This window comes from Castor canadensis, chromosome 17, assembly GCF_047511655.1.
Source record: "Castor canadensis chromosome 17, mCasCan1.hap1v2, whole genome shotgun sequence".
In the NCBI taxonomy this organism is placed as follows: Eukaryota; Metazoa; Chordata; class Mammalia; order Rodentia; family Castoridae; genus Castor; species Castor canadensis.
Genome location: NC_133402.1, coordinates 2598008 through 2622544, shown reverse-complemented (window position 1 = coordinate 2622544; position 24537 = coordinate 2598008). Strand labels below are relative to the sequence as shown.

At 49.1% G+C, this 24537-nt stretch overlaps 1 protein-coding gene across 1 annotated transcript; it reads right to left on the bottom strand.

Moving 5' to 3' along the window:
* Nucleotides 1–3424: 3424 nt before the first annotated feature.
* On the bottom strand, nt 3425–22995 carry LOC141418544 (uncharacterized). Its single transcript, XM_074059439.1, has 18 exons — nt 22950–22995; nt 22762–22802; nt 22501–22563; nt 21274–21312; nt 20717–20734; nt 20548–20592; nt 19971–20042; nt 18712–18738; nt 11719–11790; nt 10463–10489; nt 10239–10295; nt 8810–8836; nt 8583–8642; nt 7107–7133; nt 6880–6939; nt 5393–5419; nt 3697–3723; nt 3425–3530 (listed from the first exon to the last, which is right to left on the bottom strand). The coding sequence occupies exons 2-18, from the start codon at nt 22774–22776 to the stop codon at nt 3528–3530; spliced, it is 666 nt and encodes a 221-aa protein (XP_073915540.1). The 5' UTR covers nt 22777–22802; nt 22950–22995; the 3' UTR covers nt 3425–3527.
* Between the last annotated feature and the right edge of the window lie 1542 nt (nt 22996–24537).

The window sequence follows — 24537 nt, the reverse complement described above, 5'->3', positions numbered from 1 at the left end:
AGGCCCCATAACCAGGGGAGCATCTGCCCAGGAACTAAGCATAGGGAAGGCAGCAAAATCATACTCACCATGGTTTCTGGTGTACTTAACAAGTCTTGTTAGAATAAAACACTTTTTCAAGTACCTGGACCTCACTTAACTTTTGGTCTTTACCTCTTTTCCCGCCTGTTCTGAGGTCACACTACTTGCCTCTTAACTGCTGCCTAGGGGGCAGGCAACCAGAGGCCTGGGATCCCATCTCTGTCCTCAATGTGCTGTAGGACAAACACACCCCCCTCAGTCTTCCTGTCTCTCAGTGTCCCCCACGTTAAAAATCACCTGAGAAGTGAGTGGACTGCAGGCATCTGTAGAGTGAGCCTAAGAAGCCCCCAACTCCACCCAAAGTGGAGAGACTGAGGATGGGGACATGAGCCCTGGAGCTTGACGGATGGACATTGTCCAGCCTGTCCTTCTGTTGGGAATGAAACCAGGACACCCCTAAAGAAACTGAAGAAATTCTGTTTCTATAAAGAAATGCAAAGGCTGGGTCACCAGCCTCATTCTTCTCTCTCCTGGACCCAAGGGGACCAGAACTTCCTCAGTGTCACAGATGCAGTTCACCCACCTTGCACCCTGAGCACACGTGGGAAGAGGTGTTGCCAATGGGGACTTCAGAGTTTCCAGGGTTCATTTGTAATTCATGGAAGTGAAGGGGACCCTGTAGTCTTGTGTATCATTTTTTTGGTGGCGGGGGTACTGGATTGAACTCAGGGCCTACATCTTGAGCCACTCCACCAGCACTTTTTTTGTGATAGGTTTTTTTCTGGAGAACTCTGTCTGCAGAACTGGCTTCCCACTGTGATCCTCCTGATCTCTGTCTCGCGAGTAGCTAGAATTACAGGCCTGAGACACAGGTGCCTGACTTGTGTATCCTTCTCACCCCATCAGACAAGTGAAACACTGTGACACACACACACACACACACACACACACACACACACACACACACACACACTCCTATCTCCAAAACCTCCTGGCACATGAGGGATGAAGACTGCATGAGAAGGTTGGAAGCCAGCATTGTTTCCTGTACCCTCTGTGACCCAGGGTCAAGTTGTGGACAGAGGGTTTTGTGTGAGCTGGAAAGGGGCCTGGAGGAAAGACTGTCCAGCCACATTTTCCTTTGTCACACAAGCATTTCCTGGAAGAAACTCCATACCTTGTCCCCACAGTTTTCCTCAGGATGAGCTCCTGGATCTTCAACTTTAGGAAAAGAGTCAGAACTCTCCTAGAATAAACAAGAAATCCCTGCATTAAGGGAAGAGAGTGGAGTCCTGGGAGACTGAGATGATTAGAGTCTGGCTGGCTCAGCAAGTCTACCCAGGCCCTGAGCTCACCAGACCCTAGCAGTATCTGTGTGACTCCTGGGAGAAGTATCCCATGGATACACATTTCTTGCCAAAACTGTCACAAGCACAGGGGACATTTCCCAGAGGCCCTGGCTATCCATGCAGATCCATAGCATTGACCACCATGATGTAAGGGCTTGTTCACTGGCAGTCAGCCAAGCTCCAGGCCCCACAAAGGCTCCATCCTGCATTGCATTAGGACAGGAATTGGGCCAAGGCTGCCAGGGAGGCCAAGGACAGTTACCAGCATGCAGTCAACGCTGAACCCTCCACCCTAGCTCTGGGGCTTGGAGCACACCTGCAGGAAAATGATGAGAAAGCAGGGGAGAAATGGGACCAAGGAGGGCTTGGCCAGGGGCCATTTAAATTCACCAATATAATGCATTCCTGAAGAACAGCATAAGCTTCCTTCAGGTGCCCAATGGATTTGGACTGGGGAAGAAAGGACACACAGGCTGCAGAACTGCACCCTTCTGCCTGGTGTCCACAGTGGCCTCCCATAGGTCCAGGCAGGTAGAGAGAGCCAGGAGCTCAGCCTCATAACCCACGGAGCATCTGCCCAGGAACTAAGCATAGCGAAGGCAGCAAATTAATACTCACCTTGGTTTCTGCTGTAGTTAACATGTCCTGTTAGGAAAAAAAGCACTTGTTCAGGTCCCTGGCCTCACTATCCTGTAGTCTTCACCTCATTTCCTATCTGTTCTGAGGCCACTCTAACTGCTGATTAACTGCTGCCAAGTGGAGTAGGCAACATAAAATCCTGGGAAGTCATGTCTGTCATCAACTGCTGCCCTATAAACACACCTCCCTTGGTCTTCCTGTCTCTCAGTGTCTTCCATGTGAAAAGTCACCTGCCACAATAGTGAGCTGAGAAGTGAGTGGATGGCAGGCATCTGTGTAGTTGAGGGGAAATGCACCCTAGTGAGCCCCAAATATACACCCACTGTGGAGAGACCCAGGGAGGGGCCATGATCCCTGGAGCTTGAAGGATGGACATTGTCCAGCCTGTCCTTTTGGTGGGAATGAAACAAGGACATCACTAAGGAAACTGAAGAAATCTTGTTTCTGAGAAGAAATGCAAATTGGGGTCTCCAGCCTCATCCTTCTCTCTCCTGGGCCCAAAGGAGCTGGAACCTCCCGTTGCACAGAGGGAGCACACAAGCCTGGAACCCTAAGCACACTGGATGAACAGTGTGCTTATCAACTAGGACCTCAGAGTCTTCCAGGGTTGTTCCATGGAAGTCACAGGGACCTTGTAGTCCTGTGTGTCCTTTTCACCCATCAGGCAAGTGACATGAACACTGTGTCTCACACACACACACACACACACACACAACTGCTGTCACTTCCGAGGGTCATGAGGATAAATGGTGCAGGAGAAGGTGTGAAGCCATGCTCCATCCAGCACTCTCTATGGGCTAGGGTGACAGTGGTGGACTGAAGGACTGTGTGAGCTGGAAAGGGTCCTAGAGATCAGGATGTCCTGCCACCATTTCTTTTGACACACCAGCACCTCTTGGAACAATTGTGTACCTTGTCCCCAGTTTCCCTCATGTTTCTGGCTCCTGAATCCTCAACCTCAGGGCAAGAGCCAGAATCACCGTGGAATCAACAAGAAATCCCTGCTTTAAGCCAGGTGTGAGGAGATGGTGACCTGGCAGATGGAGGCTGTCAGCATCTGGCTGGCTGAGGGTGTGTACCCTCAGCCACCAGGGCATATTAGCCTCTGTGTGACTCCTGGGGACAAGATCGGACAGATGCAGGCTTCCTGCCAACAGCTCCACAGGCACAAGAGACATTTCCCTGATAATCTGGCTCTCCATAGGCCTCCATGGCATTGACCACCATGATCTAAGTGCTTATTCACAGCAAGTTGAATCAGGCTCCATCCTGCATTGCATTAGAGCAGGAATTGGGCCACTGGCTGCCAGGGAGGCAAAGGACAGTTACCAGCATACAGACAATGCTGAACCCTCCACCCTAGCTCTGGGGACTTTGAGGACAAGAGCTAGAGGAAAACGATGAGGGGGGGGGTGGGTGGAAGGGAGGAAGCAGGGCTTGGCCAGAGGCCTCCTCAAACTCACCAAAATAATGCTTCCCCGAAGAACTGCATTAGTGTGCTGCAGGCGCAGAATGGATTTACTGGGGAGAAAGGACACAGAGGCTGCAGAATTGCTCCCTTCTGCCCGGTGTCCACAGTGGCCTCCCATAGGTCCAGGCAGCAGAGAGAGCCAGGAGCCCAGCCCCATAACCCACAGAGCATCTGCCCAGGAACTAAGCATAGGGAAGGTAGCAAGTTAATACTCACCATGGCTTTTGATGTCGTTAACAAGTCCTGTTAGGAAAAAAGCACTTGTTCAGGTCCCTGGCCTCACTAGATTGTAGTCTTCAACTCATTTCCTGTCTGTTCTGAGGCCACACTAACTGCTGCCAAAGGGAACAGGGAATAATAAGCCTGGGAAGTCATGCCTGTCATCAACTGCTGCCCTATAAACACACCTTCCTTGGTCTTCCTGTCTCTCAGTGTCTTCCATGTGAAAAGTCACCTGCCACAAGAGTGACCTGAGACGTGAGTGGACAGCAGGCTTCTGGGTAGTGTGAGGGGGAACAAGCCCTAGGGAGCCCCAACACACACCCACCTAGAGAGACCCAGACAGGGGCCATGATCCCTGGAGCTTGATGGATGGACATTGTCCAGCCTGTCCTTTTGGTGGGAATGAAACAAGGACATCACTAAGGAAACTGAAGAAATCTTGTTGCTTTGAAGAAATGCAAGTTGGGGTCTCCAGACTCATCCTTCTCTCTCCTGGGCCCAAGGGGACTGGAACCTCCTGTTTCTCAGAGGGAGCACACAAGCCTGGAACCCGAAGCACACTGGATGAACAGTGTGCTTATCAACTAGGACCTCAGAGTCTTCCAGGGTTGTTCCATGGAAGTCAGGGACCTTGTAGTCCTGTGTGTCCTTTTCACCCATCAGGCAAGTGACATAAACACTGTGTCACACACACACACAAAATATCTGCCACTGCCCACTGGGACATGAGGGAAGAACGCTGTAGGAGAAGATGAAGCCATGTTCGATCCAGCACCCTCATGGCCTGTGGTGACAGTGTGGACTAAGGGACATGTATGAGATGAAAAGAGGTCTGAAGATCAGGCCGTCCTGCCACAATTTCATTTGTCACAACAGCATCTCTTGGAACAATTGTGTTCCTTGTCCCAGGTTTCCTCATGTTTCTGGCTCCTGAATCCTCAACTTCAGGTAAAAGCCAGAACCACCATGGAATCAACAAGAAATCCCTGCTTTAAGCCAGGTGGGAGGAGAGTGGAGACCTGGCAAGTGCAGGCTGTTGGGTCGGGCTATCTGAGGGTGTGTACCTGTGCCCTCAGCCCAACAGGGCATATTAGCCTCTGTGTGACTCCTGGGGACAAGATTGGACAGATGCAGATTTCCTGTCAACAGCTTCACAGTCACAATTGGCTTTTCCCAGATGCCCTGGCTCTCCATGGCATTGACCACCATGATGTAAGTGCTTGTTCAGAGCCAGTCAGAGCTCAGCTCCAGGCCCCAGAAGGCTCCATCCTGCATTGCATTAGGACAGGATTGGGCCACTGGCTTCCAGGGAGGACAAGGACAGATACCAGCATGCAGTCACCCGTGAGCCCTCCACCCTAGCTCTGGGGGCTTTGGGCACACAAGGCCTGCAGGAAAACCATGAGAGAGCAGGGGAGAAAAGGGAGGAAGGAGGGCTTGGCCAGGGACCTCCTCAAACTCACCAATATAATGCATTCCTAAAGAACAGCATAAGTGTCCTGCTGTTCCCCAATGGATTTGGATTGAGGAAGAAAGGACAAAGAGGCTGCAAAACTGCTCCCGCCTGCCTGGTGTCCACAGTGGCCCCCCATAGGTCCAGGCAGGAGAGAGAGCCAGGAGCCCAGCCCCATAACCCAGGGAGCATCTGTCCAGGAACTAAGCATAGGGAAGGCAGCAAATTAATACTCACCATATTTTTTGATGTACTTAACAAGTCCTGTTAGGAAAAAGCACTTGTTCAGGTCCTGGCCTACAACCCTGTATTCTTCACCTCATTTCTTGTCTGTTCTGAGGTCACACTAACTGCTGACTAACTGCTCCCAAGTGGATCTGGGAACAAGAAGCCTGGGAAGCCATGTTTGTCATCAATTGCTGCCCTATAAACACACCTTCCTTGGTCTTCCTGTCTCTTAGTGTCTTCCATGAAAAAAATCACCTACCACAAGAGTGACCTGAGAAGTGTGGGGATGGCAGGCATCTGTGTAGTGTGAGGGGAATGAGCCCTAGGGAGCCCCCAACACACACCCGTGTGGAGAGACCCAGGGAGGGGCCATGGCCCCTGGAACTTGATGGATGGACATTTTCCAGACTGTTCTTTTGTTGCAAATGAAACAAGGACATCACTAAGGAAACTGAAGAAAGCCCGTTTCTGTGAAGAAATGCAAAGTTTGGGATTCCAACCTCATTCTTCTCTTTCCTGGACCGAAGGTGACTGGAACCTCCTGTTGCACAGAGGGAGCACACAAGCCTGGAACCCTAAGCACACTGGATGAACAGTGTGCTTATCAACTAGGACCTCAGAGTCTTCCAGGGTTTTTCCATGGAAGTCACAGGGACCTTGTAGTCCTGTGTGTCCTTTTCACCCATCAGGCAAGTGACTTAAACACTGTGTCACACACACACACACAAATATCTGCCACTGCCCTCTGGCACATGAGGAATGAATGCTGCAGGAGAAGGTTTGAAGCCATGCTCCATCCAGCACCCTCTATGGCCTGTGGTGACAGTAGTGGATTGAGGGACTTGTGTGAGCTGGAGAGGGGCCTGGAGATCAGGCTGTCCTGCTACCATTTCATTTGCCTAACCAGCATTTCTTGGAACAATTTTGTACTTGTCCTGAGTTTTCTTCAGGTTTCTGTCTCCTGAATTTTCAAATTTTTAGAGTCAGAACCACTCTGGAATCAACAAGAAATCCCTGTTTTAAGCCAGGTGTAAGGAGAGTGGAGACCTGGCAGATAGAGGCTGGCAGCGTCTGGCTGGCTGAGGGTGTGTACCCGTGCCTTCAGCCCAACAAGACATATTAGTCTTTGTGTGACTCCTGGGGACAAGATCGGACAAATGCAGTTTTCCTGTTAATAGCTTCACAGGCACAAGAGACTTTTTCCCGAAACCTGGCTTTCATTGGGCCTCCATGGCACTGACCACCATAATCTAAGTGCTTGTTCACAGCCAGTTAGAGCCCAGTTCAAGACCCAAGAGCTCCATCTTGTGTTAGACTAGGACAGGATTTGGGCCACTGTCTGCCAGGGAGGCCAAGGACAGATACCAGCATGCAGTCACCCTGAGCCCTCCACCCTGCTCTGGGGGCTCTGAGCACACACAGGCCTGCAGGAAAACATGAGCGAGCTTGGGGGAAACAGGAGGAAGGAGAGCTGGCCAGGGGCCTCCTCAACTCACCAATATAATACATTCCTGAAGAACTGCATTACTGTCCTGAAGGCGCCCAATGGATTTGCTCTTGGGAAGAAAGGACACACAGGCTGCAGAACTGCTCTCTTGTGCCTGGTGTCCACAGTGGCCTCCCATAGGTCGAGGCAGGCAGAGAGACCAGGAGCCCAGCCCCATAACCCACAGAGCATCTGCCCAGGAACTAAGCATAGGGAAGGCAGCAAGTTAACACTTACAATGGTTTCTGCTGTAGTTAACATGTCCTGTTAGGAAAAAAGCACTTGTTCAGGTCCCTGGCCTCACTATCCTGTAGTCTTCACCTCATTTCCTGTCTGTTCTGAGGCCACTCTAACTGCTGATTAACTGCTGCCAAGGGGAACTCAGAATAAGATGCCTGGGAAGTCATGTCTGTCATCAACTGCTGCCCTATAAACACACCTCCTTGGTCTTCCTGTCTCTCAGTGTCTTCCATGTGAAAAGTCACCTGTCACAAGAGTGACCTGAGACGTGAGTGGATGGCAGGCATCTGTGTAGTGTGAGGGGAAAGGAGCCCCAGAAAGCCCCAAACACACACCCAACCTGGAGAGACCCAGAGAGGGGCCATGATCCCTGGAGCTTGATGGATGGACATTGTCCAGCCTGTCCTTTTGGTGGGAAGGAAACAAGCACATCACTAAGGAAACTGAAGAAAGCCTGTTTCAGTGAAGAAATGCAAAGTTGGGGTCTCCAGCCTCATCCTTCTCTCTCCTGGGCCCAAGGGGACTGGAACCTCCTGTTTCACAGAGGGAGCACACAAGCCTGGAACCCGAAGCACACTGGATGAACAGTGTGCTTATCAACTAGGACCTCAGAGTCTTCCAGGGTTTTTCCATGGAAGTCACAGACCTTGTAGTCCTGTGTGTCCTTTCTACCCATCAGTCAAGTGACTTAAACACTGTGTCACACACACACACACACACACGCACACACAAATATCTGCCACTGCCAACTGGCACATGAGGAATGAATTCTTCAGGAGAAGGTGAAGCCATGCTCCAGCCAGCACTCTCTATTGCCTGTGGTGACAGTGGTGGACTGAGGGACTTGTGTGAGCTGGAAAGGGTCTTGGAGATCAGGCCGTCCTGCCACCTTTTCGTTTACCACACCATCATCTCTTGGAACAATTGTGTTCCTTGTCCCAGGTTTCCTCATGTTTCTGGCTCCTGAATCCTCAACTTCAGGTAAAGAGCCAGAACCACCGTGGAATCAACAAGAAATCCCTGCTTTAAGCCAGGTGTGAGGAGAGTGGAGACCTGGCAGATGGAGGCTGTCAGGGTGTGGCTGGCTGAGGGTGTGTACCTGTGCCCTCAGCCCAACAGGGCATATTAGCCTCTGTGTGACTCCTGGGGACAAGAGCTGACAGATGTAGTTTTCCTGCCAACAGCTTCACAGTCACAATTGGCTTTTCCCTGATGCCCTTGCTCTCCATGGCATTGACCACCATGATGTAAGTACTTGTTCACTCAGGTCAGAGCCCAGCACCAGGCCCCAAAGGGTGCCATCCTGCATTGCATTAGGACAGGAATTGGGCCACTGGTACCTGGGAGGTCAAGGGCAGGTACCAGCATGCAGCCACCCCTGAGCCCTCCACCTTATCTCTGGGGCTTGGAGCACACAGGCCTGCAGGAAAACCATGAGAGATCAAGTGGGAAACAGGACGTCCTCAAACTCACCGATATGATAATTTCCAGAAGAAATGCATTAGTGACCTGCAGGTACTCAATAGTTTTAGACTGTGGAAGAAAGGGCAAAGAGGCTGCAGAACTGCTCCCTTCTGCCTGGTGTCCAAGTGGCCCCCCATAGGTCCGGGAAGGCAGAGACAGCCAGGAGCCCAGCCCCATAACCCAGGGAGCATCTGTCCAGGAACTAAGCATGGGGAAGGCAGCAAATTAATACTTACCTTGGTTTCTGATGTAATTAACATGTCCTGTTAGGAAAAAAGCACTTTTTAGGTCCCTGGCCTCACTATCCTGTAGTCTTCACCTCATTTCCTGTCTGTTCTGAGGCCACTCTAACTGCTGATTAACTGCTGCCAAGGGGAACTCAGAATAAGGTGCCTGGGAAGCCATGTCTGTCATCAACTGCTGCCCTATAAACACACCTCCCTTGGTCTTCCTGTCTCTCAGTGTCTTCCATGTGAAAAGTCACCTGCCACAAGAGTGAGCTGAGAAGTGAGTGGCATCTGCGTAGTGTGAGGGGCAATGAGCCCTAGAGAGCCCCAACACACACCCAGGGAAGGGTGCATGATCCCTGGAGCTTGATGGATGGACATTGTCCAGCCTGTCCTTCTGGTGGGAATGAAACAAGGACATCACTAAGGAAACTGAAGAAATCGCGTTTCTGAGAAGAAACACAAGTTGGGGTCTCAGCCTCATCCTTCTCTCTCCTGGGCCCAAGGGGACTGGAACCTCCTGTTGCACAGAGGGAGCACACAAGCCTGGAACCCTAAGCACACTGGATGAACAGTGTGCTTATCAACTAGGACCTCAGAGTCTTCCAGGGTTTTTCTATGGAAGTCACAGACCTTGTAGTCCTGTGTATCCTTTTCACCCATCAGGCTAGTGACATAAACATTGTGTCTCTCACATACACACACAAATATCTGCCACTTCCAAGGGAACAAGAGGGAATAACCATGGAGAAGAAGGTGTGAAGCCATGCTCCATCCAGCACCCTCTATTGCCTGCGGTGACAGTGGTGGAATGAGGGACTTGTGTGAGCTAGAAAGGGTCCTAGCGATCAGGCTGTCCTGCCACCATTTCATTTGCCATACCAGCATCTCTTGGAACAATTGTGTACCTCGTCCCAACCTCAGGTAAAGAACAGAACCACCGTGGAATCAACAAGAAATCCCTGTTTTAAGCCAGGTGGGAGGAGAGTGGAGACCTGGCAAGTGGAGGCTGTTGGGTCGGGCTGTCTGAGGGTGTGTACCCGTGCCCTCAGCCCAACAGGGCATATTAGCCTCTGTGTGACTCCTGGGACAAGAGCTGACAGATGCAGGTTTCCTGTCAACAGCTTCACAGGCACAATTGGCTTTTCCCAGATGCCCTGGCTCTCCATGGCATTGACCACCATGATGTAAGTGCTTGTTCAGGGCCAGTCAGAGCCCAGCTCCAGGCCCCAGAGGGCTCCATCCTGCATTGCATTAGGACAGGATTGGGCCACTGTCTGCCAGGGAGGCCAAGGACAGATACCAGCATGCAGCCACCCGTGAGCCCTCCACCCTAGCTCTGGGGGCTTTGGCCACACAAGGCCTGCAGGAAAACCATGAGAGAGCAGGGGGGAAAAGGAAGGAAGTAGGGCTTGGCCAGGGACCTCCTCAAACTCACCAATATGCTTTCCTGAAGAATTGCAATATTGTCCTGCAGGAGCTGATTGGTTTTGGACTGAGGAAGACGGAACACAAAGGCTGCAGAACTGCTCCCTTCTGCCTGGTGTCCACACTGGCCTCCCATAGGTCCAGGCAGGAGAGAGAGCCAGGTGCTCAGCCCCATAACCCATGGAACATCTGCCCATGAACTAAGCATAGGGAAGGCAGCAAGTTAATACTCACCTTGGTTTCTGATGTAATTAACAAGTCCTGTTAGGAAAAAAGCACTTGTTTAAGTCCCTGGCCTCACTAGCTTGTAGTCTTCACCTAATTTCCTATTGGTTCTGAGGTCACACTAACTGCTGATTAACTGCTCCCAGGTGGAACAGGAAACAAGAAATTCGGGAAGCTTTGCCCGTCATCAGTTGCTGCCCTATAAACATACCTTCCTTGGTTTTCCTCTCTCTCAGTGTCTTCCATGTGAAAAATTACCTGCCACAAGAGTGACCTGAGATGTGAGTGGATGGCAGGCATCTGTGTAGTGTGAGGAAAATGAGCCCCAGAAAGCCCCAAACACACACCCAATGTGGACTCAGGGAGGGGCTGTGATCCCTGGAACTTGATGGATGGACATTGTCCAGCCTGTCCTTTGGGGGGAATGAAACAAGGACATCACTAAGGAAACGGAAGAAATCCTGTTTCTGTGAAGAAATGCAAAGTTGGGGTCTCCAGCCTCATCCTTCTCTCTCCTGGGCCTAAGGGGACTGGAACCTCCTGTTGCACAGAGGGAGCACACAAGCCTGGGACCCGAAGCACACTGGATGAACAGTGTGCTTATCAACTAGGACCTCAGAGTCTTCCAGGGTTGTTCCATGGAAGTCACAGGGACCTTGTAGTCCTGTGTGTCCTTTTCACCCATCAGGCAAGTGACTTAAATGCTGTGTCACACACAACAATCTGCCACTGCCAATTGCACATGAGGAATGAATTCTTCAGGAAAGGTGTGAAGCCATGCTCCATCCAGCACCCTTATGGCCTGGGGTGACAGTGGTGGACTGAGGGACTTGTGTGAGCTGGATAGGGGCCTGGAATCAGGCTCTCCCTGCCACCATTTCGTTTGCCACACCATCATCTCTTGAACAATTGTGTACTTTGTCCCCAGTTTTCCTCAGGTTTCTGGCTCCTGAATCCTCAACTTCAGGTAAAGAGCCAGAACCACCATGGAATCAACAAGAAATCCCTGCTTTAAGCCAGGTGTGAAGAGAGTGGAGACCTTCACTCACAGACACTCACACTCGAATCTGCCACTGCCCCTGTGGCACATGAAGTATGAAAAGTGCACGAGAAGTACAAAGCCATCTTTGCTTCCAGGGCTAACTGTGGCCTGGTGTGAAAGTCATGGCCTGAGTGATTTGTGAGGGCTGGAAAGGGATGTGGGAATCAGGCTGTCCTGCCTTCATTTCCTTTCTCACACCACAATTTTTGGACAATCTCTGTACCTTGTTCTCACAGTTTTCCTTGGTTTCCTGGGCTCCTGTATCCTCATCTTCAGATGAAAGGTCAGAATCCCCCTGGAATCAGCAACAAATCCCTGCTTTAAGCCTGGAGGGAAGGAGGTGGGGTCCTGGCAGATGGAGGCTGTTCAATGTCTGAATGACTCATAGTGTATAGTCCAGGCCTTGACCCCACCAGGGCCTCCAGATTCTGTATGCATCCTAGGGACAGAAGCCCACAGATGCTGGTGCTCTGCCAATTGATCCATGGGCACAAAGGACATTTCCCAGAGTCCTGTGTCTTTATGGCCCTCCATGGCATTGACTATCATGGATGTAAGTGCCTGGTCACTGCCAGCTCAAAACCCAGCTCCTCCCACCAATGGGCCTCCAGCACTGCAGGATGGGGAACGCTGGCCCTTATGTCTGAAGGAGTCTCTGGGATTGACCGTCCACACAGTCACCCTCAGACCTCTGCCCTAGCTCTAGGTATGTGCACACACGTTGGACATTGACCCAGGATAGTGCAAGGGCGGAAGGAAAGAGGGAGTTCTGGGCTAGGTGATGCCTCCAACTAACTCACTGAGCTCTGGGTGTCATCAAAAGCATCCACCGTGCAAAGCCAGCCCTCAACTATAGCAAGAAGGAAACTAGGCTGCACACCAGGTCCCTCCCTAATGCCTGGTGTCTACTGTGACTTCACATACATCAAATAGAGTCACCAGAGAGCCAGAGCGCCCACAATCTGGGGAGTCTGAGCCCTGGGATCAGGATCGGGGAAGGAGTGAGGCTAAAAGTCACAGGAACTTGATAGGAACAAGCACTTCCTTCAAATTCCTGGGCCAGGAGGAGATTCCAAGATGGTGACTAGAGGGAGGAAGCAGAAAGCGTGCTTCCTAAAGTGAAATCTTGAAGAGATGCTGGAGAAACACTTTGCAGGAAAAACCACCCAGAAGAGGCAAAACTCTGACTCCTCCACACCCCCAGCCCGTGCATAGCATCCCCACTCCATGTTAAATGGAGAAACCAGGAGAGCTCCCACGCCACCAGACGCCAGTTCCTACCAGCTCCAGAGAAGCAGACCACCAGGTGAGCTAAGTGGCTAGCAGTACTCCCACAAACAACCCTGGGCCAGATCAGCATAGCCCCCTGGACAGACTGACCCACACCCAGGGGAAAAAAGAGAAAAAAAACAAACTGAATAAACAACAACAACAAAAAAAGACAGGTAGCAAAAAGGGCGGGGCACCCTGAGCGCTGAAGAGGGGGTGAGGGGCAATCCCTCATAGAACTGGAAATAAATATGCTGGCGGGAAGGTGGGTGCAGTGTCACCTCCCCCAGTGAGCTTGGAAAGGGAAAAGCTTGTAGCAGTGGCGGTCGCACCCAGGAGAAGGAGAACTCTAAATAAACAAAGCCTGCTGGGCTAGGTGAATGTTAAGCTCACTCCTGAGATCTGCATAAATAACGCCTCCAGCAACAGCAGGCTGACAGCAGCGGGCAGGCGAGCCACAGCCTCAGATAGACAGTCACAGAACTGTCTTCAGACCCTTTTTCTTTTTTTTTTCTCTTCCTTTGATGAGACAATGACTGAACTAGAACTGCATGCTGAAGGTCTAACTGAAACTGTATTGCATTTGAACTTGGGATATTTTGTTTTGTTTTCTTTTTGGTTTTTTGTTTGTTTTGTTTTTTGGGGGGTTTTCCCCTTTGATGAGACAATGACAGAACTACTTCTGAGACACCATCTCCAGGATTGGAGGCTGAAGGACTAACACCAAAATTATTAAGACTGAAACTCTATTGCATTTGAACTTGGGGATTTTTTTTATCCTCTTTCTGTCTCTCTAATGCCTGTTTAGCTTACTGTTGATTAGTACACTATCTCTCCCTGTTTATTTATTTGGCACTTTTTTTTGTTGTTGTTTGTTAGGTTTTTTTTTAACTTGTTTGTTTTTCCCTTTTTCTTTACCTTCTTTGCTTTCCCTCTCCTCTCACCCTCCCATTCTACATATCACTATTGTTATTATTACAAGCTAGAAAATACTTAATTACACACAGTACAGGGACAGTAACAACAGTAAGGGCAATGATGAGAAGATGGAAAAAAGAGGGAAACCAGGAGTAGCAATACTTATCTCTGACAAAGTAGACTTCAAGCCTACATTGATCAAACAAGATAAAAAAGGACATTCCATACTAATAAAAGGGGAAATAGACCAAAAGGAAATAACAATTATCAACCTATATGCACCCAATGTCAATGCACCCAATTTATCAAACATACCCTGAAAGACCTGAAAGCATGTATTAACTCCAACACAGTAGTCGTGGGAGACTTTAACACCCCATTATCATCAATAGATAGGTCATCCAAACAAAAAAATCAATAAAGAAATCCTAGATCTAAAATACACCATAGATCAAATGGACCTCATTGATGTCTACAGAACATTTCATCCAACTTCTACACAATATACATTCTTCTCAGCAGCTCACAGAACCTTCTCCAAAATAGATCATATCCTAGGGCACAAAGCAAGCCTCAGCAAATATAAGAAAATAGAAATTATACCATGCATTCTATCTGATCACAATGCAATAAAACTAGAACTCAACAATAAAAATAAAGACAAAAAACATGCAAACAGCTGGAAACTGAATAACTCATTGCTTAATGAACAATGGGTCATTGATGAAATAAAAGAGGAAATTAAAAAGTTCCTGGAAGTCAATGAAAATGAAAACACAACCTACTGGAACCTATGGGACACAGCAAAGGCTGTCCTGAGAGGAAAGTTTATAGACATGAATGCATATATTAAAAAGACTGAAAGATCCCAAATCAATGACCTAATGATACATCTCAAACTCCTAGAAAAACAGGAACAAGCAAATCCCAAAACAAATAGGAGAGAAATAATAAAAATAAGAGCTGAAATCAATGAAATATAAACAAAAAAAACCATACAAAGAATTAATGAAACAAAAAGTTGGTTCTTTGAAAAAATAAACAAGATTGACAGACCCCCTGACAAACCTGACTAAAATGAGGAGAGAAAAAACCCAAATCAGTAAAATCAGGAATGCAAAAGGGGAGATAACAACAAACACCATGGAAGTCCAGGAAATCATCAGAGACTACTTTGAGAACCTATATTCAAATAAATTCAAAAATCTTAAAGAAATGGACAGATTTCTAGATACATATGATCATCCAAAACTGAACCAAGAGGATATTAATCACCTGAATAGATCTATAACACAAAATGAAATTGAAGCAGCAATCAAGAGTCTCCCCAAAAAGAAAAGTCCAGGACCTGATGGATTCTCTGCTGAATTCTATCAGACCTTTAAAGAAGAACTGACACCAACCCACCTTAAACTGTTCCACGAAATAGAAAGGGAAGGAAAACTGTCAAACACATTTTATGAAGCCAGTATTACACTTATCCCAAAACCAGGCAAAGACACCTCCAAAAAGGAGAACTATAGGCCAGTCTCCTTAATGAACATTGATGCAAAAATCCTCAACAAAATAATGGCAAACCGAATTCAACAACACATCAAAAAGATCATTCACCATGACCAAGTAGGCTTCATCCCAGGAATGCAGGGGTGGTTCAACATACGAAAATCAATAAACATAATAAACCACATTAACAGAAGCAAAGACAAAAACCACTTGATCATCTCAATAGATGCAAAAAAAGCCTTTGATAAGATCCAACACCATTTCATGATAAAAGCTCTAAGAAAACTAGGAATAGAGGGAAAGTACCTCAATATTATAAAAGTTACATATAACAAACCTACAGCCAGTATTATACTTAACAGAGAAAAACTGAAACCATTCCCTCTGAAATCAGGAACTAGACAAGGATGCCCACTATCTCCACTCCTATTCAACATAGTACTGGAATTCAAAATGGAACAAGGATCTTAATATCAGACCCCAAACTCTTAAGTTGATACAAGAAAGAGTAGGAAATACTCTGGAGTTAGTAGGTATAGGCAAGAACTTTCTCAATGGAACCCCAGCAGCTCAGCAACTAAGAGATAGCATAGATAAATGGGACCTCATAAAACTAAAAAGCTTCTGCTCAACAAAAGAAATGGTCTCTAAACTGAAGAGAACACCCACAGAGTGGGAGAAAATATTTGCCAGCTACACATCAGACAAAGGACTGATAACCAGAATATATAGGGAACTCAAAACACTAAATTCTCCCAAAATTAATGAACCAATAAAGAAATGGACAAGGGAACTAAACAGAACTTTCTCAAAAGAAGAAATTCAAATGACCGAAAAACACATGAAAAATGCTCACCATCTCTAGCAATAAAGGAAATGCAAATTAAAACCACACCAAGATTCCACCTCACCCCTGTTAGAATAGCCATCATTAGCAACACCACCAACAACAGGTGTTGGCGAGGATGCGGGGAAAAAGGAACCCTCTTACACTGTTGGTGGGAATGTAGACTAGTACAACCACTCTGGAAAAAAATTTGGAGGCTACTTAAAAAGCTAAACATTGATCTGCCATATGATCCAGCAACACCACTCTTGGGGATATACTCAAAAGACTGTCACACAGGTTACTCCAGAGGCACCTGCACACCCATGTTTATTGCAGCACTATTCACAATAGCCAAGTTATGGAAACAGCCAAGATGCCCCACCACTGACGAATGGATCAAGAAAATGTGGTATCTATACACAATGGAATTTTATGCAGCCATGAAGAAGAACATTCATTAGCTGGTAAATGGATGAAATTGGAGAACATCATTCTGAGTGAGGTTAGCCTGGCCCAAAAGACCAAAAATCGTATGTTCTCCCTCATATGTGGACATTAGATCAAGGGCAAACACAACAAGGGGATTGAACTTTGATCACATGATAAAGTGAGAACACACAAGGGAGGGGTGAGGATAGGTAAGACACCCAAAAAACTAGATAGCATTTGTTGCCCTCAACGCAGAGAAACTAAAGCAGATACTTTGGGGCAACTGAGGCCAATAGGAGAAGGGGACCAGGAACTAGAGAAAAGGTGAGATCAAAAAGAATTAACCTAGAAGGTAACACACACACACAGGAAATCAATGTGAGTCAATGCCCTGTATAGCTATCCTTATCTCAACCAGCAAAAACCCTTGTTCCTTCCTATTATTGCTTATACTCTCTCTACAACAAAATCAGAAATAAGGGCAAAATAGTTTCTGCTGGGTTGCAAGGGGTTGGGGGGGTAAGGGAGGGTTCAGGGGTAAGGGAGGGTGCAGGGGGAAGGGAGGGGGTGGGGAGTGGGGGTGAGAAATGACCCAAACATTGTATGCACATATGAATAAAATTAAAAAAAATTCCCTCACTTTAAGCTTTGTTTTTTAAACCCTGCCTGTTCTCAGTCCCCAGGCTTGCCCCTAACTGGTCCCAGTCCATATCTGGGGACCACAAGCCTGTGATGACCTCTCTGTCCTCAGTATAATGTGGGGACATAGATACTCCTTAGCATGACAGGGTCTCTGTGTCCTCAGCAATGCCACACTGTCAACAGAGAACTTAGTGTCTATAGGAATCTGTGTAGTGTGACTGTCCAGCAAGCCCCAGGGAACCATTTACTCTTGTTATGGGAAACCAACTCCACTGATCCAGGGAGACTAAGGGTGGGCCATTTGCTGTGAAGCCAGGTGGCAAGTCCAGCCATCTATCTGACCTTGGCAGTGAACCCAGCATACTGTATCAAGGAAACAGAAAATCCTGGTTTTGTGAAGAGAGGGTAGGGAGAACCAGGCCCGATCCTACTCTCCCTAGGAAACCAGGAGGGCTGGAACCCTGAGCATCGCAGACAGAGCACCTAAAACTACCATGGCACACATAGGAACAGACTTTCCAATTCGGACTGCTGAGTCTTCGGGAATTCAGTTTTTATCTGTGGTAGTAACAGTGATGCTGTAGTCTGTGTATCCTTTTCACTCTACCAGACAAGTGACATAAACACTGTCTCTCACACACACACACACACACACACACTCCTATCTGCCACTGCAGATCACTTGAAGGATGAGTACTTCAAGAGAAGGTGTGTTTAGCCTGTGTTCTGTCTGGCACCCTCTATGGCCTGGGGTGACAGTGGTAGACTGAGGGACTTGTGGGAGCTGGATAGGGGCCTGGAGATCAGGCTGTCCTGCCACCTTTTCATTTGCCACACCAGCATCTCTTGGAACAATTGTGTTCCTTGTCCCAGGTTTCCTCGGGTTTCTGGCTCCTGAATCCTCAACTTCAGGTAAAGAGCCAGAACCACCATGGAATCAACAAGAAATCCCTGCTTTAAGCCAGGTGGGAGGAGATGGTGACCTGGCAGATGGAGGCTGTCAGGGTCTGGCTGGCTGAGGGTGTGTACCCGCGCCCTCAGCCCACCAGGGCATATTAGCCTCTGTGTGACTCCTGGGGACAGGAACTGATAGATACAGGTTTCCTGCCAATAGCTCCACAGGCACAAGAGACTTTTCCCAGAGTCCCTGGCTCTCCATGGCATTGACCACCATGACATAAGGGCTTGTTCACAGCCAGTCAGAGCCCAGCTCCAGGCCCCAAAGGGCTCCATCCTGCATTGCATTAGGAGGCCAAGGACAGATACCAGCATGCAGTCACCCGTTAGCCCTCCACCCTAGCTCTGGGGGCTTTGAGCACACAGACATGCAGGAAAACCATGAGAGAGCAGTGGGGAAAAGGGAGGAAGGAAGGCTTGGCTGGGGCCTCCTTAAATTCACCAATATAATGCATGCCCAAAGAACAGCATAACGTCCTGCAGGTGCCCAATGGATTTGGACTGGGGAAGAAAGGAAGAAAGAGGCTGCAGAACTGCTCCCTTCTGCCTGGTGTCCACAGTGGCCTCCCATAGGTCTAGGCAGGCAGAGAGACCAGGAGCCCAGCCCCGTAACCCACAGAGCATCTGCCCAGGAACTAAGCATAGGGAAGGCAGCAAGTTAACACTTACAATGGTTTCTGCTGTAGTTAACATGTCCTGTTAGGAAAAAAGCACTTGTTCAGGTCCATGGCCTCACTATCCTGTAGTCTTCACCTCATTTCCTATTGGTTCTAAGGTCACACTAACTGCTGATTAACTGCTGCCAAGGGGAACTCAGAATAAGATGCCTGGGAAGCCATGTTTGTCATCAACTGCTGCCCTATAAACACACCTCCTTGGTCTTCCTGTCTCTCAGTGTCTTCCATGTGAAAAGTCACCTGCCACAAGAATGACCTGAGAAGTGAGTGGATGGCAGGCATCTGTGTAGTGTGAGGGGAAAGGAGCCCCAGAAAGCCCCAAACACACACCCAACCTGGAGAGACCCAGAGAGGGGCCATGATCCCTGGAGCTTGATGGATGGACATTGTCCAGCCTGTCCTTTTGGTGGGAATGAAACAAGCACATCACTAAGGAAACTGAAGAAATCTTGTTTCTGAGAAGAAATGCAAAGTTGGGGTCTCAGCCTCATCTTTCTCTCTCCTGGGCCCAAGGGGACTGGAACCTCCTGTTTCTCAGAGGGAGCACACAAGCCTGGAACCCGAAGCACACTGCATGAACAGTGTGCTTATCAACTAGGACCTCAGAGTCTTCCAGGGTTGTTCCATGGAAGTCACAGACCTTGTAGTCCTGTGTGTCCTTTTCACCCATCAGGCAAGTGACATGAACACTGTGTCACACACATACACACAAAACTACTGCCACTTCCAAGAAACTTGACGGAAGGACGGTGTAGGAGAAGATGTGAAGCTGTGTTCCATCCAGAACCCTCTATGGCCTGGGGTGACAGTAGTGGACTTGGTGAGCTGAAAAGAGGCTTGGAGATCAGGCTGTCCTGCCACCATGTCGTTTGCCACACCATCATCTCTTGAACAATTGTGTACTTTGTCCCCAGTTTTCCTCAGGTTTCTGGCTCCTGAATCCTCAACTTCAGGTAAAGAGCCAGAACCACCATGGAATCAACAAGAAATCCCTGCTTTAAGCCAGGTGTGAAGAGAGTGGAGACCTTCACTCACAGACACTCACACTCGAATCTGCCACTGCCCCTGTGGCACATGAAGTATGAAAAGTGCACGAGAAGTACAAAGCCATCTTTGCTTCCAGGGCTAACTGTGGCCTGGTGTGAAAGTCATGGCCTGAGTGATTTGTGCGGGCTGGAAAGGGGCGTGGGAATCAGGCTGTCCTGCCTTCATTTCCTTTCTCACACCACAATTTTTGAACAATCTCTGTACCTTGTTCTCACAGTTTTCCTTGGTTTCCTGGGCTCCTGTATCCTCATCTTCAGATGAAAGGTCAGAATCCCCCTGGAATCAGCAACAAATCCCTGCTTTAAGCCTGGAGGGAAGGGGGTGGGGTCCTGGCAGATGGAGGCTGTCAGGGTCTGGCTGAGGATGTGTGCACCAGGAACTGAGCCCACCAGGGTCTACCAGCCTCTGTGGGGCCCTGGGGACAGGAACCCACAGGTTCTGGTTTTCTGCCAACAGCTGCACAGGCACAGGGGACTTTTCCCAGAGGCCCTGGATCTCAAAGGGCCTCCTGGGCGTTGACTACCATGGATGTAAGTGCTTGTTCACTGTTAGCCTGAGCCCAGCTGCAGAAATCAAAGGGCTCCATCCTGCATTGCATTAGGACAGGATTTGGGCCACTAGCTGCCAGGGAGGCCATGGACAGATACCAGCATGCAGTCACCCCTGAGCCCTCCACCCTAGCTCTGGGGGCTAGGAGCACACAGGCCTACAGGAAAACCATGAGAGGGCAGGAGGAAAAATGGGGGAAGGAGGGCTTGGCCAGGGGCCTCCTCAAACTCACCAAGGTATTGCACTCATGAGACTTAAGAATTTTCACACATTCCTTCTGGGGAGAGAAGGTTACAGAGATTTGCAGACATGTTTACTGTAGCCAGGGAGCCCAGGCCCCATGACCCAGGGAGCATCTGCCCAGGAAGTAAGCATAGGGAAAGCAGCGAAATCACACTCACCAACAAAAAAGCAATGACCTGTTAAGAAAAAAGCACTTGTCAAAGTCTCCAGGCCTCACTTGCTTTCAATCTTCACCTCATTTCCTGCCTTGACTGAGGCCACACTAATTACCCCTTAACTACTGTCAAAGGGAACAGGGAACCAAATCCTGGGATCATGTCTGTCTCAATGTGATCTGGGAGAAAACATCTCCTAGGGCCTTTCTGGCTCAGTGTGCCCCACAAGAAAAATCACCTGCCACAAGAGTGACCTGAGAAGTGACTGGATGGCAGGCATCAGTGTAGTATGAGGGGAAACAAGCCCTAGGGAGCCCCAACACACACCCAACCTGGAGAGACCCAGAGAGGGGCCATGATCCCTGGAGCTTGATGGATGGACATTGTCCAGCCTGTCCTTTTGGTGGGAAGGAAACAAGCACATCACTAAGGAAACTGAAGAAATCCTGTTTCAGTGAAGAAATGCAAATTGGGGTCTCCAGCCTCATCCTTCTCTCCCCTGGGCCCAAGTGGTAGCACACCCACCTGTCACCGGGAGCACACATGGAGAACAGCCTTACCGTTGCGAGACCCAGAATGATCAAGACTTTATGTTTTTTCTGTGGAAGTAATGGGAACCATGTATTATCCTCCTCACTGTACCAAACAAGCCACATAAACACTGTGACACACACACACACACACACACACACACACACACTCCTATCTGCAATGCCCACTGGCACATGAGGGATGAAGACTGCATGAGAAGGTTGGAAGCCAGCATTGTTTCCTGTACCCTCTGTGACCCAGGCCGAGAGTGGGGACTGAGGGATTTGTGATGGCTGTAAATGAGCATGGATATCAGACCGTCCTGTCACCATTTCCTTCCTCACACCCCCATTTCTTGGAACAATCTTTGTATTTTTCCCCCACAGTTTTCCTTGAGTTTCTGGGTTCTTGGATCCTCAAGTTCAGCTAAAATGCCAGAATATCTTAAACTCAGGAAGAAATTCCTGCTTTAAGGCCAGGATGTATGTATGGGATGTTTGTGCTTGTTCACTGCCAACTCTGTCCCTAGTCCCCAGGTCCAGTGGGATCCATCCTCCCTTGCATGATGGTGGGTGCCTGGCCCCTGTGTGCTGGGAGTGGTCCAGAGAGGCTACCATGGAGGAGTTCACCAGTGGCCTCTGTCTTAGCTCTGGGGACCATGTGCACACAGGCCTGACCATAAACCATGAGAGAGCAAGGGCAGAAGAAGGAGAAGGAGTGTTGGGTCAGATGCTGTCTCCAACTCACCTCCATCCTTGTTTCCCTCTGAAATCTGGGGCGGGTCCCACAGTCCAAATCCTTGGGTAAGTGGGGAGTTGAGGGGCTGCAGACAAGGTACCTGCTGCCTGGTCTCCACTGTGGCCTCCCATAGGTGCAGGGGAGTCACCACAGAGCCAGGAGCCCAGACTCTCTTGGGACTGCTTCTTAAGTCCCACCAGAATTTCTGAAACCATCTCAGCACCTTGTCCCCAACATTCTCCTTGGGTGTCTGGGCCGGTGGACCCTCAAGTTCAGATGAATGGACAGAGCTACCCTGCAAGTCTCCCCCAAAATTCCTGCTTTAAGCCAGGGTGTAGGGCCTTTTCCCTTAAGCCCAGCCCTTGCATGATGGTGAGTGGTCCAGGGAGGGTACCATGGAGGGATTTCATCATGGGCCTCTGCCCTAGCTCTGGGGGCCATGTGCACTCAAGCCTGACCATAAACCATGAGAAGGCAAGGGCTGAAGGGGAGGATGGAGTGTTGTGCCTACAACTCACCATGGTCTTGGTTGTTAACAACTCAGAACTTGTGTAGGTGTCTGCCTCAGCCCAATCGGGTGCCTGGGGAGAGAACTGTTGAGGGATTGCAGACAAGAACCCTTCTGCCTGGTTTCCACTGTTGCCTCCCCTTGGTCCAGGGGAGTCACCACAGAGCCAGGAGCCCAGCCTCTGTAACCTGGGAATCTCAACCCTAGACTAAGCTTGGAAAGGGCACAATCTAGCAGGTGGAATCCCAGGGCCCACCCCATGATCTCTCACCTGGGACCAGTTCATAGCTTTTAGGCTCCAGCACCTGGTGCCTGATATGAAAAAACAAGTGAGATGAAAAGTGTGTCAGATGCTTCCTGGACACTCTCCAAAGAGTCCTTGGTCTCAGGGATAGACTCCCAGCTCTCTTCCTGGGGTGACCCCACCGCTCAGCACAGCCTTCTCCCCAGGCATCTGACCTCCACTGAAACAGTCACCTTCTCCTCCCGGTCCTTCCAGCAGAAAGCCAGGCTAGGTGTGTGCCCAGTAGCAAGGCTGTTGCTGTTATAAGAGCAAAGGAAGGAGGTGGTTAGAAGGTGGAGCCACCCCAGGGCAGGAGGCAGGGCCAATAAGCCAGAAGGAAATAGAAAGGGAAGGACTTAGACAAAGACGAGGTGTGTGCCAAGGGCGAGGTTTGGTCCCGGCACCTTTGGCTGAACTCTTCCACTAAACTGGGAAGGGATCTCCCTCTGACTCAGAATGGAACTGCTTCCCCCACAAACCCAGGCTGAAGGGGCAGGGGCAGAGGGATAGGCTGGAGATATGGCTCAGAGTAGAGCACTTGCTTAGCATGATCCAGCCTTTGCTTTCAATCCCAGCACTGCCATAAATAGATAAATAAATAAAGGTCCAAACTTGGGACAATAGTTGGGGAACTCCAGAGTTGCATCAATGTACTTCTGCCCTGGAATGGGACAGGAAGGCTGAAGGCAGCCTGTGACTGTCTGTCTACCTGGCTGTCTAGGCTCCCCTGCTCCCTCCCATGTGCTCATGATTCTTGAGGCTCCTTCACTGGATCTCCCAGATTTCAGTCAGCCCCCATGTTTGGCCTCACCTGGCCCATTCACCAGGGAGGGGTATTAGGACGAGGAGAATCCCTAAAACAAGAGAAAAATTCTCAACTCAACTTCCCAAACACCTACAAGACTCAGGCTCTTGAGTTCAACAACAAAAAGAATTTCAAAGAGATTCACGGAGTATGTAAGGAGCCAACAAAAATTTATTAGGAAACCAGGGTAAAACCGAAGTAAAAGGAAAAGAGACGGCACCCTCTCACATGAGGAGGGAGGACCTAAGAGATTCAAAAGGGCTAGGGGTTTTTGGAAGTGTTAATACCATCTCAACTAAGCAGGGGATATGGTCCAGTTTGAATTTTTACCTAGACATGTGGTCACCTGGTGATCTTTAATCATTTTGCTATGTGCCTGTCTTGATGTTAGCATCCAAACATGGGGACAATGGATATAGGGTGAAAATGGTCCTTCTTTATTTCTTTTTTTCCTATGCTAGAGATGGAGCCCAGGACCTTGCAGGTACTAGACAAGTGCTCTATCAATGGGCTTCCCTTTGTCCACCCTTTGAATGCACCTGTCACCCTTCCTACTGTGACACAGTGGTGTCTTTCTCCTTCATCTACCCTAGCACTTCCTCTCGCAGGCTGTAGGGGAGAGGGTGGCCAGCTGTGACAGGCAGCTGGAGGGCAGGTCAGGAATCTCACCCTGGAATATATTCTCCTCCTGTCTATTCCTATAGCTTAGCCAATATGGCACAATGTGCCGAGTCATATGTGGCTCTTTGGTGCATTGAAATGGGGTCCACCTGGTGACACAGGCCTGTCTGTAATTCCAGCAAATGGGGAGGCAGGGTAGGAAAATCACAGCCTGAAGCCAGCCCCTGAGAAACAAATTTAAAAGCAAAGGAACTGGGGGTGTGGCTCAAGTGGTGGAGCAAGGCCCTAAATTCAATCCCCAGTACTCCCCCAACCACACATTTCATTAAAATGGAATT

Coding starts and splice junctions, on each gene's coding strand:
- LOC141418544 (XM_074059439.1), bottom strand. Junction 20,043..20,547: donor CTCATGAGTGCAATACCTTG/GTGAGTTTGAGG, acceptor TGCTGATTCCAG/GGGGATTCTGACCTTTCATC. Junction 7,134..8,582: donor TTCTGGAAATTATCATATCG/GTGAGTTTGAGG, acceptor TTTTCCTAACAG/GACATGTTAACTACAGCAGA.